The sequence below is a fragment of the Cyprinodon tularosa genome, unplaced genomic scaffold (genome assembly GCF_016077235.1).
Source record: "Cyprinodon tularosa strain WSP-4 unplaced genomic scaffold, ASM1607723v1 ctg32, whole genome shotgun sequence".
Classification (NCBI taxonomy): domain Eukaryota; kingdom Metazoa; phylum Chordata; class Actinopteri; order Cyprinodontiformes; family Cyprinodontidae; genus Cyprinodon; species Cyprinodon tularosa.
The window spans coordinates 1912380-1926186 of NW_024039030.1; the positions used below are offsets into that span (position 1 = coordinate 1912380).

General features: G+C 35.3%; 1 protein-coding gene and 1 long non-coding RNA gene across 2 annotated transcripts; both read left to right on the forward strand.

Moving 5' to 3' along the window:
* Window positions 1-916: 916 nt before the first annotated feature.
* sfxn3 (sideroflexin 3) lies at window positions 917-10423 on the forward strand. The gene is made up of 11 exons (XM_038292948.1): window positions 917-1035; window positions 3526-3701; window positions 3920-4090; window positions 7190-7288; window positions 7786-7861; window positions 7944-8029; window positions 8124-8251; window positions 8971-9020; window positions 9974-10023; window positions 10102-10149; window positions 10241-10423. Exons 2-11 carry the CDS (start codon window positions 3538-3540, stop codon window positions 10335-10337), a joined length of 969 nt encoding a protein of 322 aa, XP_038148876.1. The 5' UTR covers window positions 917-1035; window positions 3526-3537; the 3' UTR covers window positions 10338-10423.
* Window positions 10424-10998: 575 nt separating this feature from the next.
* On the forward strand, window positions 10999-13670 carry LOC119788554. Its single transcript, XR_005281488.1, has 2 exons — window positions 10999-11176; window positions 11233-13670. It is a non-coding gene; the product is annotated as an uncharacterized LOC119788554 (long non-coding RNA).
* Window positions 13671-13807: the final 137 nt, after the last annotated feature.

Here is a 13807-nt window from a genome sequence, read left to right on the forward strand (position 1 = left end):
TCTGTAGATGTATAGTGATTAAAACGTAGCCCAATTAAATTCCTCATAAGTTAGAACTCACTTTTATGAACATCTAATTTGGTTCCAAGCAAACCATGTTATCAAAGCCTTTTTTTTTACTTTACTTTAGGGCTAAAGAAAGTGATGTGCTGCATATTGTAGAGGTCAGGAAGATAGATGAACAACGCCACCTAGCGATGAATGGTGGGATTTCAGTAATTATTTTTAAAGCTTCTCCTAAGTTTAATTTAAAACTAAATAGATTATCTGTATTAAATTTATTAATTTGCCCCTAGTTTTATTTCATGTGTATATGATTAGTAAAAGTCTTAAATTAAGGAATTTTCAGATTTAGTTCAGTTTTATTAGCATTATTTATTTGCAGTGAAGTTGAAATATATGCGTGGTATTCTTTTCATGAAAAACAAAAATCTGAAAACTTTATTTAAAGCAAGCACTAATTTTTAGACCTGTTTACAAATGCAGTATAAAATTCAGCCTGGGAGTCGTCCAATCAGATGCTAGCTTTCTCACACGCCCTCACGTCAGTAACCCCGCCCCAGTGTGTCACACGCGAGATACACTGGTGCTGCCTTCAAGGCACCTCGAAAAATTATAAGGTGAAACAAAACAGTTCTTTTAATATTTTATTTTATTTTTTTTTTACAATTACACATTCATTTAAAATGCATATAGTTATTATTATTAATCAAATACATCACCTGATTCCAATGAATGTAAATTTAAATTATATATCAACATATTTGAAAACAAGGGGCTTCGGGCACAATATATTTGTTTTTAATATTAATGTGGCGTTGTTGTTGTAAAATGATTCATTAGCACCTCAATAGGATTTGTTTGATTAGACAATGATAGAATGTTTTAATTCTCGAGAAAGCATTTAGGTCTTATTCAGGTGCGATATGAGTTTTACGACACTGTGAAGACACGTTAATGCATCATTGGCTCAGCCGGTGTGTGCTGTGATATTGAGAGGTCATACATTTTCAAAAGTCGAACTTATTGGACCAGGTATGTTCTGGGTCTGACCACATTTGTTTCCCTGTATTATCCATATCACAAACTGATTAGGTTCACATATTTTCCTTCATAAAATGTGTCCTCCTAACGCTACGTGCTAGCATTACGGTTTTAGCTTGTAAACCCAGCAGGTAGCTGGCTAATATTAGGACATTTGATTATTGTAATGATATCAGTCACATCTGCTAACGTTATCATATAAACGCCTGAAAAAAGTATGGATTCATATTGATTATATCGTCTCGAGACGCTTTGTTTACTTTAGTGTGTTGGTTTCGGTTTAGCTACCATGCTAGCAGGCTACATTGCTAACGCCTCATGCTCCTCTGTCAGCGATTTAGGCTTCGATCAGTTCCTTTCCTGGTTTATCGGTTAATTTAAACCTTTTTCCCTTTATATATATGTGTGTTTTACAGTAATTAACGGAAACAAGAAATTGTCCAGTTTATATTTTAATTTCTGTACCTATAGAACTTCCTCGCAAAGGAAAATAAATATCAATATTATTACTGGCAGTTTTTATTGGACATATATTTGCATCTCTAACTCAATATAAAAGCAGGTCATTTTGTAATGCCTTACTACCTCCTGTGTAATACAAACCAGTGTCATAACAACAAGGCTGCCAACTTTTCACCAAACCTTGGGGGGAGATCTTGAAATAGTTTGGACAGGAAACCCTGTCAGGGTTAGATGAGGATAGCTGCAGCTATAGGTGGGAGGTTTTCAGAGGATTTAACTGAAAAAAAAGTAGCAAAATGTGGAATTTTTATATCACAATTAATGTTACTGAGTAACAATAAGTGGTTAGTAGTTATGTGGAACATTTTTCCTAACAATATAAATTATTTTCAACATTCTGGTGATTTTTAAAGGATTGAAGTAAAGCAGAATGGGCCATACTAAAATACTTGCATCTTAAATATGCTTTAAACTAAGAATTTCACAACTTTGTTCATTAATTATTCTCTGCTGTTTAAATAAATGAAACAATGGGGAACTTATAAGCTATTACTGCATTACTGGCACTGATACAGAAATTAGTGCAATCGAAAACCCATGCAAACTACACTATGAATATTTGGTAATAGGCTAAGGATTAAAAATCTTAAATTATTATCTTATTAGTTTTTTTTTTTTTTACAATTTTTTTTTTTTTTTTTTTTTTTTTTTTTTACAATTGACAAAACAGCTAAACAATTCAAACCTTCTATGCGGCTGTAGACTCAATAAAAACTCACCATGACAGGAGAAAGCACTTCTCTCGAGTGTGGTGGAAATTAAGTTTTTAAACATATTCAGTGGACCAAAATAAAGATAAATAAATATGATAAGTAATAATAAAAGAAGAACATCCCTGTGGTTTCTCCTCTATGAATCCAGGATAACTGAGCTGTTCTGCACATCCCCTCTGGATGTGGTTGGTCTTTTCTTGGGTGGCTGATCTTTTAAAAAATATTATGCAATGGTTATTTTTCTTTTTTTGGAGCTCCTGTGGGTTTGCAAGGCAAACCTGAAAGCTTTAAGAGTTAAAATATTTGTGTTTGTTTAATTACTCCTAAATTCCATTATTAAACTAGACAGTTGAGTTTTAATGTCTGCCAATTTTTAGTGTGAGATATTGGCGATATGGAGTGAGAGTGTGTGAAGACACTGAGATGAGTGAGTCTCACTCCCAGTGGGTGAGAGTTGACAGCCCTGTAATAGTAAATTGTCTTTTTTTTAGAAAGCCATAAACCTTCAATAAGAAGTCAATTAATCTCTATCAAGTGTATAAATTTGACCAATTCTTAATAATGGAAAAGACTCTGTTACCACTAAACCACTTAAGTAGGCATCTGTTTATTGATCCTCTTAAATGACCTGGGAATGACAGCAAGATTTTTGCAATTTCTTCAGTTAGATCTGTATTAATTAGTTTTAGAAAATAAGAAAGCTTGCATAAGTAGTACTCAGAACTATTGAAGCATGTCCTTATTGTTAAACCAGATTTTGAGTTAAGATTTAAAAATCAGTTATTCTAGTTTCAGTATAGCAGATCTAAATACTAGTAAATAACACATCCATTAACCTCTTCATATACTTTTACTTATAAAGTGGATTTTTTTAATCAACACCCAAAAACTAAAGCCCCTTTAAAGCAGTAAAAAAATATATATGTTTTAGCATTTTCAAGTATTTAAAACCCCTAATTAAAAAGGCTAAAATCTGCCGAAATGTTGTTGACTGTTGTGTACTGCCGGGTTTTTATTTCTTTTACTTCAGTGTAAAACAAATAAAATATCTCTATATAGATCATATAGAGCTACAATCTCTTGATCTCTTTTTCTGTAATTTGTGTCAAAAAAATGTTTTACTTATATTCTGCTGGCATGTAGAAAAAATATACTATAATCTGAAACGCATAGTTCACAATACAGAAATCAAAAAAAAATTTTTTGTCTAAATCTATCAATAATCAGCACATCTGCCTTTGATTAGGGGAGAGCCAAGATGTCTGGAGAGTTGTCGCTCAACATTAACATTAAGGAACCTAGATGGGACCAGGGAACCTTCATGGGCCGTGCAAAACACTTCTTCATGGTCACAGATCCCAGGAACGTCCTGCTGTCCTCTGAGACTCTGGAGGAGGCCAGAGTAATCGTAGAGAACTACAGGTGAGGTGATGGAGGACTGAGTCAGAATTAGCCAATTAAATGACCCATTCATTGAATCTAGCTTCCATCTGATCCTCCTGCTACGATGCACGTCTCTGCACTAATGGATAACTGTGCTAGAAAAATTTATAGCAAAACTTAAACACCTTTCTGTCTTCACCCTTTTGAGATGACTGTTTAACAAAGTATGAAACCTTCCCGTTATTCTGCATTTTCAGAACCGGCACCGTAAAACCGGGTTTGACCGAGGATGAGCTCTGGAGAGCTAAGTACATTTACGACTCTGCTTTCCATCCCGACACTGGAGAGAAGATGTTTGTGATTGGTCGGATGTCTGCTCAGGTGCCCATGAACATGTCCATCACAGGCTGCATGCTCACGTTTTACAGGTACAGCAGAGGTTCTGATGCAGTAATCACTCATATAAAAAAATATGTACATTAAAAAAACAGGTAGATAAGACAGCAGATACAGCAGCACCCGAAATAGAAGGTTTAATCCGTTTCCAATGGAAATCCTCTTAAAAATCCAAAATGATTACCCTTTCTGATTACTGAAAAACCTGCTGGGCTGACAAGCTTTTACTGATAAAATAATAACGAATCAACAAAAATTGTAATAAAATTACAAAATAATTTTCTCTCACTCAAAACTGCTTCAAAAACATTACACCCCAAATAAACCATGGGTAAACTCCATTTATTGTGTTTTGATTGTTTTGTTTAGATGCTTAAATGTTATTGTTTTTGTCTAGCACTATCTGTTGGGTCAGGATTAAATGGAGATTTTACGGTTGCATAGACCAGTGTTTCCCAACCTTTTTTGACTTGTGTAACCCTTTGGGCCTTTTTTCATACCATAAATACCCCTATCAGTCAAAAGTGTTTAAGATTATCCTAAGGTGGAACCTACATGAACTGATTATAAAATAAAAACTATTGTAAATAATATCTTAATTTGAGCATTTTAATTCTCAGGCATTTTATGCAAAAAACAGCATTAGTATGTTGCCTGGAAGTTAGTAAGGAATTGACTTGAATACAAAATAAAATCATAATATAAACCTGTATTTATAAAACTGGAGCTCCACTGAGTAAATTGCTTATAAATACATTTAAACTTGATGAATCGACTTAAAGGAGAAGTTCACTTTTTAACACTTTAAGCCCGTTTTCTGTAGTGTCCAGGATGAAATCGAATGATCGACACCAAAATTTTGACAATTGGTCCTGTCTCTGCTATTTGGCTCATGCAGAATCACCCCCTGGCTCGACGTCGGAGTACACAGAGTGAAGCGAAAAGACTACAACTGTGTAAACAGGCCCCATTTCCGTTTCCGGTGGCAGCGGAATATTGACTATTCCAACAGAACTCAATGGGATTTACAAAATGCTAAATAAAACACTACAGGAACGTTTTTTCTTTACGAAACTTTTTTTGGAACGTCATTGAACAGCGCTGACGACCCGGTGAGTAGCATATTTTAAAAAAAGAACGTTTAAGGTTGTTTTAAGGACATTATCGGACATGCTCTATGGAAGCCATTCTGAAGCAGCCAGGGGGTGATTCTAAATGAGCCAAAAAGCAGAGACAGGACCAATTGTCAAAATTTTGGTGTCGATCATTCGATTTCATCCTGGACACTACAGAAAATGGGCTTTAAGTGTTAAAAAGTGAACTTCTCCTTTAATTGACTTAATTAATTTTGTTTTTGTTTTCACCAAGACACCTGAGCTGCTTTGATGAGCTGCAATAGCTCAGTGTGAAAAACAGCTGATCCCAGGCTGTTCTCTATATACAGTCTGTTCCTCTGCTTAGTTCTGATGCATGTCAAAACTGAAGGCACTCAAACATAGAAGCGAAACTAACTTTTTGGTTGAGAAAAGCTTGTTTTATTTTTGAATTGGGTCCTCAGAAAGCAGAACAGATCCCATCCCTATTTTATTTTACTACCTAAGAAATTACATATTTTCATGTACCCCTTGCAATGCACTTGTGTACCCCTGCTTGGGAAACATTGGCATAGATGACCTGCCATTGTGTTGTTTGTGATTCACCACTAGAGGACAGCAGTTTTTACATTTAACTTGTTAAACATGTGGTTTGGAAGTGTTCAAACTCATAATTTTTCAAGTACCTTCTGGGTAGTTTAGTCTTGTCAGTTCAAGTAGAGACATCTCAGTAATGGTATTTGGATTTGCAGCTTATCAGTATGTTTATCTTTTATTTTTATTTTTTGATTAAGTAGTAAGAGAGGTGATATAACTTTATCATTCTTTATTGAGAATCCAACACAGTGAACGATTGTCTAAAATATCAAAGCCAGGGGTAGCACTTAAAAAAAAAAAAAAAAGGTTTCTATTTATCCAAACTTTCTTTGGTTCTAGGTAATAATGATCTATTCTGTCTTAGGTTTACTTGAGGCAAAAACTAAACTTTGTAACTTTGAAGTTTTGTTGTTATTGTTTCTTTTTTTGTTCCCAGAACTCAGATGTTTACACTAAGTATCAACATCTAGATCCATCTGCATAGATGCTCCACTGGGCTAACTTTCTAAATAAATGAGTGCGCTAGCTGGAAACATTGAATTAGTTTCTGTTGACACAACAATCCACGGCACTTCCCACACACATAATCAGAGCTGCTTACATAACTGTTTTGGTGCTTAATTTAACAACATCTGAGGTTGTAAAATCCATCCTAAAGACCTTTGTTCTGATTTAATCACACTCTATAGTTTGTATGCAGTCTCTGTGTTTCATTTACATAAGAGGATATAGCGCTATTTAATTTCTGGGTGTAGCTAAAATGGGATGACAGCAGGGTAGACCTCAGAGTAACATTAAAAGCTAAACTGGACCATCATGTGCATACTGCCATGAAAGTGGTGTTATCTTGAAAGTTATGATGGCTCTTTAATATTAACCTCAGGTACATGTTGGGAGGTTTAACTCCTTCTACCTCATTAAACTAAACAATACTGCTTACAGTGAAAATACTGTTTTTTGCTAACTTAACTGAATTCTTTGATGTGTGCATCATGTGTTACATGAAATGTGACGTGATGTAAGATCTGATTATGTGAAAGTTGAGTCTGCTGTGATTCAGACTGGAGGCGGCAGCAATTTTTTCTAAAGGGGAAATCTGTTTATGTTTTGAGAAAATAATCATAATTTTGAGTGAAAATGATAAATTCTTAAATTTGTGAGGTATAAACCCACAAAAACAGCTAATAATAGGATATTTTTTTTCTTTTCCATTGATTTTGTCTTATGTAAGTTGTTTGTATTTTCTAATTTCATTCGTTTATATGCAATTTTGTTTAAAAATGAATGTTTTTATGTGTAGTATGAGGTCAGCTGATTGTAGGTTGTAATGCTACCCTGTGCTCATGTTACAGGTTGCGGCTTTCATGTTTTTGCTTCTAGAAGAAAAAATGGGTGAACCCTCACTTCCTCTAACAGGCTACTGTGGTTCTGTGTTTTCAGGACTACTCCAGCAGTTGTGTTCTGGCAGTGGGTTAACCAGTCCTTCAACGCCGTTGTAAACTACACCAACCGCAGCGGAGACGCTCCCATCACCGTGAAGTAGGGAGTCATTCATGTCCTCCACTCTAAACTATTGTCTGTAAGGAGGTTGTGGGAGCTGCTGCTTTCTGCCTTTCAGTGCTATTTTGTTCTGTTTAGCTTCATGTCACCACGACCTCATGCTGCACACATCTACTACCGACTGCCTTTAGAATAACATGCATTTGAATGATGACTTTATTGTGCTCATTCATTGGCTGCAGCAATGCATCAAACATGATCTAGTTATGCTGAGGAGAGCTGCGCCTTCCAAACATGCAAGAGCACATTGTTTGGTTAAGCATGAAACCAAGCTGAAATATTAGCATTATTTGCTTTAACAGCTCATATTAGATGCATTTTGTTTCACCTTACTTTGCCTAACCTTGCAGCTAAGGTTCACACCATCAGCTGTGGTTTTCACTCAGTATTCAGCTAATTATCATTTGTGATATGTATGAAACAGGAAGTTGGCAGTAGGTGTCTGTTTTGTGTCAACCTCACCATCTTCTTCACAGCCAGCTTGGTGCCGCTTATGTTAGCGCAACCACAGGGGCCGTGGTCACTGCACTCGGACTCAAGTCTCTGGCTACGGTAATATGTCAGGTTCACAAGAATACTCCGTTGAAGTAAGTCCAGCAGAATGTGATAACTTCCTGATTTATTGTCCTTGCAGCGACTCCCCCCAATCGTCAGTCGGTTTGTCCCTTTTGCTGCTGTTGCTGCTGCCAACTGTATCAATATCCCCTTCATGAGGCAGAGGTGAGGTCCCGCGAGGATTGACCACTTCCCACTTTACTTAGCTGTAAAGACTGGTCACATTTGACACAGCCATGTTTCTGTTTGCCTCTGCCAGGGAGCTGAAGTATGGGATCCCTGTGATGGATGAGAACGGAAACAGGTTAGGAGAATCTGCCAATGCTGCCAAACAAGCCATTGTCCAGGTGGTGGTGTCCAGGATTGGCATGGCAGTGCCTGCTATGGGTAATTTAATCTAATATTCCACTCAATGTTCCATTCATAGTTTGCAGGGAGCTTTTTAGCAGCATAGCATGAGTTTCTATTCTCCCTCTATCCACCTGATACCCATAAAATAAAATCCAATGTGCTCAACTGCTTTAGAAATCAGCTTGATTAGTACATAAAGTCCTTCTAGGTGTAATGAAATACACACATAGGTAGAGCTGTTCACACTCCAGAGGTTTGTTTGAGGATGTTGGTGATCAAATCAAAGAACTCACAAGATCACATTATGTAGAAGATGCCCTACATTTTGTTGGCCTGTTTCTTGCTTTCATTTTGTAAATTGTATAAAATACTCTAGAGGTATGAATACTTTTAAAGATTAATATTTTGCTTTTGGGCAGACTAGAAGTGGTGTTGTTAAAGAAAGGATCTTTTTTCAGATGGGCGTCTCCTGATATCTATCTCTCATCTTTGGCTGCAGTCTAAATAATTTCTGCCACAGATTCCCTGGAATGTCAACATGCTTGTTTTGCCATTCTGTCCTTTATCTAGATAAAGTTGGCCTGATTCTTTGTACAGATTGTTATTCATAATTTGATCAGATAAATATCTAACTGTATTAATGTTACAGGAGATGCAAGAATTTTAGCCCCTGAAGTGGGTTGTTTGATTTTTACTGTAGGTGCTTATAAATCTGAAGACTTTCCTCAACTCATTTTTATTTCTTTTTTTTACAGCCATTCCTCCTGTTATAATGAATGCTCTGGAGAAAAGAGCCTTTATGAAGGTAGGAACATGCGCTCCAATGTTTTTTCAGTGACACAAATGAGTTTTGCACAGTGATTTAGTTTGGTTTAATGCATTAAACCTTATTGGATCAACAACCCCACTTTATGACAACCTTTTTTACTATATTCAGTTTCAAATGGATATTATTTGCTGGATGTAATCCCCTGGAGAGAAGCGTTTTTCCTTTCAGTTTTTGGGGCGTTAAGCTGGAGTATCTGACTGCAGCTGAGAAGTAAAAAGATATTAGAATCCTTGCATCAGTCCTTTTAGGACAATCTGAAAATGATATGTTAGTGGGGCCTTATTTCATATAATCCATGCTAGGGACCGCTTGGTTCCCAAGAGAGTTTGTTAACATGCAAATATTTTCTGATGCACAAACCTTGAACCTAAAGTGGACTTAAAAAAGACGATGTAGGTCCAATTTGCTGAAGGGCTTTGTATATCCCACCATGCTTAGGCACTGGTAATAGTAATACATATTTTCACCTATTGATTACATTAAATGTTGGACTTTGGGTCTGGAAGCGCCCTTTATCTTATTTTTATGGGTCAGTTCTGCACCAACATGTGGCCGGAGCCATGAAGTGATGATCAGCTACAAGGTCTGAAAAAGAATAGGTCCTCATCCAGCTGGGATTGGCGCTAAAGGTTCATATCTACAGGAATGTTTAAAACTCTTAAGCCGTGATTTAACTATTTTAATCTAGACTATTTTCATATATGTGACGGATTTGCTAAAAAAAAATGCTGTAAAACCTGCATTTCTTAAGCAGATCTTCTGTAGGTGGTATAAACCTGTAGACAAGAACCTGAAAATGTTAAAAATACAAATAATATAACTTTTGTCAGGGAGAATTTGTTTTTTAGTGCAAAGAAACAATACATTTTCTATAAATCTGCTTAGTTTTAGTTATCTTTTGTTTTAATTGTTTTTTGTTTTTCTTGTAGCGTTTTCCAATTCTAAATGCTCCTGTCCAAGTTGGTCTAGTCGGTCTATGGTGAGTAAAATAGTATTTTCTCTCCCAGTCTGCATTAAAATCATGTCTAAAATGTAATTTCTCCACCCTCTTTTTAAGCCTGGTGTTCGCTACTCCTCTCTGCTGCGCCCTGTTCCCTCAGAAAAGGTACATTCAGTCAATTCCTACAGCATCTGGAGCTTTAAGCTTTATGTAATGCGGGCCGACTTTATCGTAATGGTTAACCATATCTTTTCAGCTCTATGAGCGTAAGCGGGCTGGAAACAGATCTGCAGGAGAGGATACGGCAGTTAAGTCCAGACACCAACAATGTCTACTTCAACAAGGGCCTGTAGGCGCATGCGCAGAAAACATGCAAACATACAGAGATCTGTCTGTCACCAAAAGGAACAAGTTTGAGTGTTTAAAAAAAAAAAAAAAAGATTATTTGTGGTTTTACATTAATCTTGGTTTTGTTACATGTTCAGTTGTTGTGTTTTTATGTAGTCTTCCTCTGATTGATAACACAAGCAACTTCTGATCACTCATTGGTGGTTTTCTCATGTGCATTTTAAGTCTTGTACAGTTTTAAATGAAGGCTTTTCATATTAGTCGTCTCTATTTACTCCTGAGTGTAAGGTTGCCTTGTGTGTCTGATCTTTAAAACTTTGTTTTAACCTGGGTTTGCCACCTACAGCATCTTGACTCTTACTCTACAAATAGCTGTACTTTGGTTTAAATCTAAATGTTATACAAAGGACAATTTAGCCCTTTCTCTGTATTATCTTGCAGAAAATATAACAAATTAGGTGTAATCCTTATCCTTTTTTCCCCATAAATTAGCAACTTTCTTCTAAAAGCTAAAATAGAAATACGATTTTTATTCTTTACACTAAAAGAAGCATATTTTATATAGTGGGTATTTATAAAATGTAATAAGTTCACATCAGTTTTACAGCTCAGGTAAGAATTTAATTAGTTGGAGGAAAGTAAGAAATGGTCGATTCCTACATTCCTACATTCCTAGTGTAGACATGCCAACTGCAGAGGGGGGAAATATTTGCTTCTTTTCTCTGATTAGAGAATCATGGTTTTTATTTTCACTAAAAACAGTGTCCTAATCGTATTTCCTGTTTTGTTTCACACTGCCTCTCAACCAGAGCAGCTCTCCTTAAAGTGTACTTAACGCCTTTAGGTACATGTAGTTCAGAATATATTTAGAGGTACATGTAGTTCAGAATATATTTAGAGGTACATGTAGTTCAGAATATATTTAGAGGACATGCTTAGTGTCTATAATGTCACTCAGAAGAAGCCACACAACAACCATTTCCTATCTGTTTACATTATTTTCAGTGGTTTTGCTGTTATCTACACATTATTTCAAAAGTAAGCAGAAAAAAGATCTGCTCTTATTTCAGATAATAGCATATAGACACCAGAATTTCTTCTTTTTTGTAAGATACAGTAGTTTTGTCATGTCCATGCGAGTGTTAGCTATCTAGAAGACTTTGATAAGCCATTGAGATTCTGTTTAGCAAAATAAACCACTAAAGGTTTTAAAATGTCTAAAAGTAATGTTGCTGCTTTGATCAGTTATTAAATGAGATCACCAAACATCATAAAGCAATTATGTTTGAGGGTATATGACAGTGATTGTTGTGAATAAACTCCAACTGATGTAGATTTTCTGAATACCTATATATGATGTATAAAGTGTTAAGCACAGATATATATATGCACTGGAGGGTAATTTTAGCTGCTTGTTAAGAGATTTGCTACATATGATTTAGCTAAATGACCTTCTGTCTGAATTTATCTTCTGACAAAACTCACTATTTGCAATTTACCAACAATCATCTAACACTTGTGCTGTGTGATGTTTTGTATCTCTGGTAGGATTATGAATATATTTACCGTACATGAATGACTGTAAAGGCTTTGTAATTGTGTAAATGTAAACTGCTCGAAATGGAGTAACTGCCCTATCGTTTTGTGTTCTTACTCAGACTTACAGATCATTTTTGATAAATTAGAATATCATTGAAATTTGTATTTATTTTAGACCTACAAAAATATCCCTTTCGCATGAATTACAACAATACATTTGGAGCCTTAATGCGCTGCTGATTGATTTAAGGAATCAAAATGTTTCCGTATTTTGGGATGTGTGAAAAGCAAACTCAGTCTGCCCATTAAGACAAAGTGCTCTAAACATGGCCCCTGAAATTATAGGGAACTTTAGAGTGAGGAACAATCAGTTTGGGTTTTTTGCATCTCTTACTCAGAGGAGCTCCAGTTTTATGAATTCAGGTTTATAATATGATTTTATTTTGTATTTATTTTAATTCCTTACTAACTTCCAGGCAACATATTTATGTTTTTTTTTTTTTTTTTGAGACCGAAAGAATAAAAGGCCTAAGAATTAAATGCTCAAATTAAAGGATTGAGTAAAATAGTTTTTATTTAATTATCAGTTTTATTGTATGTTCCACTTTTGGACAATCATCAATATTTTTAACTGGGAGGGGTACTTATGGTAAGAGAAATACGCAAAGGGGTACACGAATCAAAAAAGTTTGGGAAACACCGATCTAGACTGGGACTTTGGTTTCTAAGTTATTACTTATTTTCCTTTATTCCAGAAGAACCAAAAAAAAAAAAAAACTTAAAATGTCACTGCTAATTGGTATAGTCTATGAATTTAAGTTTTACAGGTAAATTACTAAAGTACATTTTAAATGGTGTTCTAATGCATAGAGATGTACCAGTATATAGCTTATGTTCTTGGACTTTATTTTTAGATTATTTGAACATAACCTTCAATAATCTCCAGAATGTATTGATTTTTTGATAAAAGTTTTAGTTTAGAGGCCATTGTGTAAAATGTAAGACATTTTTTATTAATGTTTGTTCCCTTTAAATGTTTGAATCAAAAACAGAGCGGCAGTGGTTTGTGATAAATGCTTGTTTCTGTGTAACCATGTGAGGTTTTCCTATTGAAGGTGATGCTGCACTGTTATAACCTTTGCTGTGTTGCTTATTGGACCTGACTGGATTTCTATTGAATGTTCTCTTTATGTTATATATTTATGAACGATGATTGTGAGCCGGCTAAGAGGTAATCTTTCCAGTCTGCAAACCCTTACTGCTGATAACTAAAGATGACTTTCTCCGATTTTAAGTTTTTTAGAACTAGAATAGTTTATTTCAGCATTTCTTTGTGACGTCTTGCCTCCAAAGACAAGTTGGCTAAGAAGTGCTTAGAGTATGAAGTTGTTTGTATCAGCTTTATTATGCAAATATCTTTGTAAAGTGCTCCTCAGCTTGAACAGTGCAGCCCTCTACACCGACTTGTATAAGAGAATCCCAAAGCACCGACAGGAAGCTACTGGACTTGATGTTTATAAATGTCATATTTTAGTTTTTATTTTAACACTCCAAAAACACTGTCACCAACTTTCACTCCTGTTTTGCATGCTTTAACTGCTTAAAGCACAAATGTAAGGACAATCCATGTTAATATTACACTCCATGAATGTTATGGTGAGTTTTCTGTATATTCATGTAGACCTGTCAGTATTGATGCACAGTATTCCCTCCATTTTTGTATTGTTCAAAATGTTTCCTTGATGTCAGATGTGTTTTACCGACAGCAATAAAAAGAAAATGTGTTACAAATGTTGAAACCAGATTGGATTTTTTATGCATGTATTTTGTACAGGTTACCTGCTAAAGAAAATTTGCTGTTCTAGTAACTAATATTTTTATGCATACCTTTGAACATTAAAGTTAATTTCAGTGCCGCTTTTTTTAGGTAACATTA

Coding starts and splice junctions, on each gene's coding strand:
- sfxn3 (XM_038292948.1), top strand. CDS start 3,538: ATGTCTGGAGAGTTGTCGCTCAACATTAACATTAAGGAACCTAGATGG. Junction 3,702..3,919: donor GTAATCGTAGAGAACTACAG/GTGAGGTGATGG, acceptor CTGCATTTTCAG/AACCGGCACCGTAAAACCGG. Junction 10,024..10,101: donor GTTGGTCTAGTCGGTCTATG/GTGAGTAAAATA, acceptor CCTCTTTTTAAG/CCTGGTGTTCGCTACTCCTC.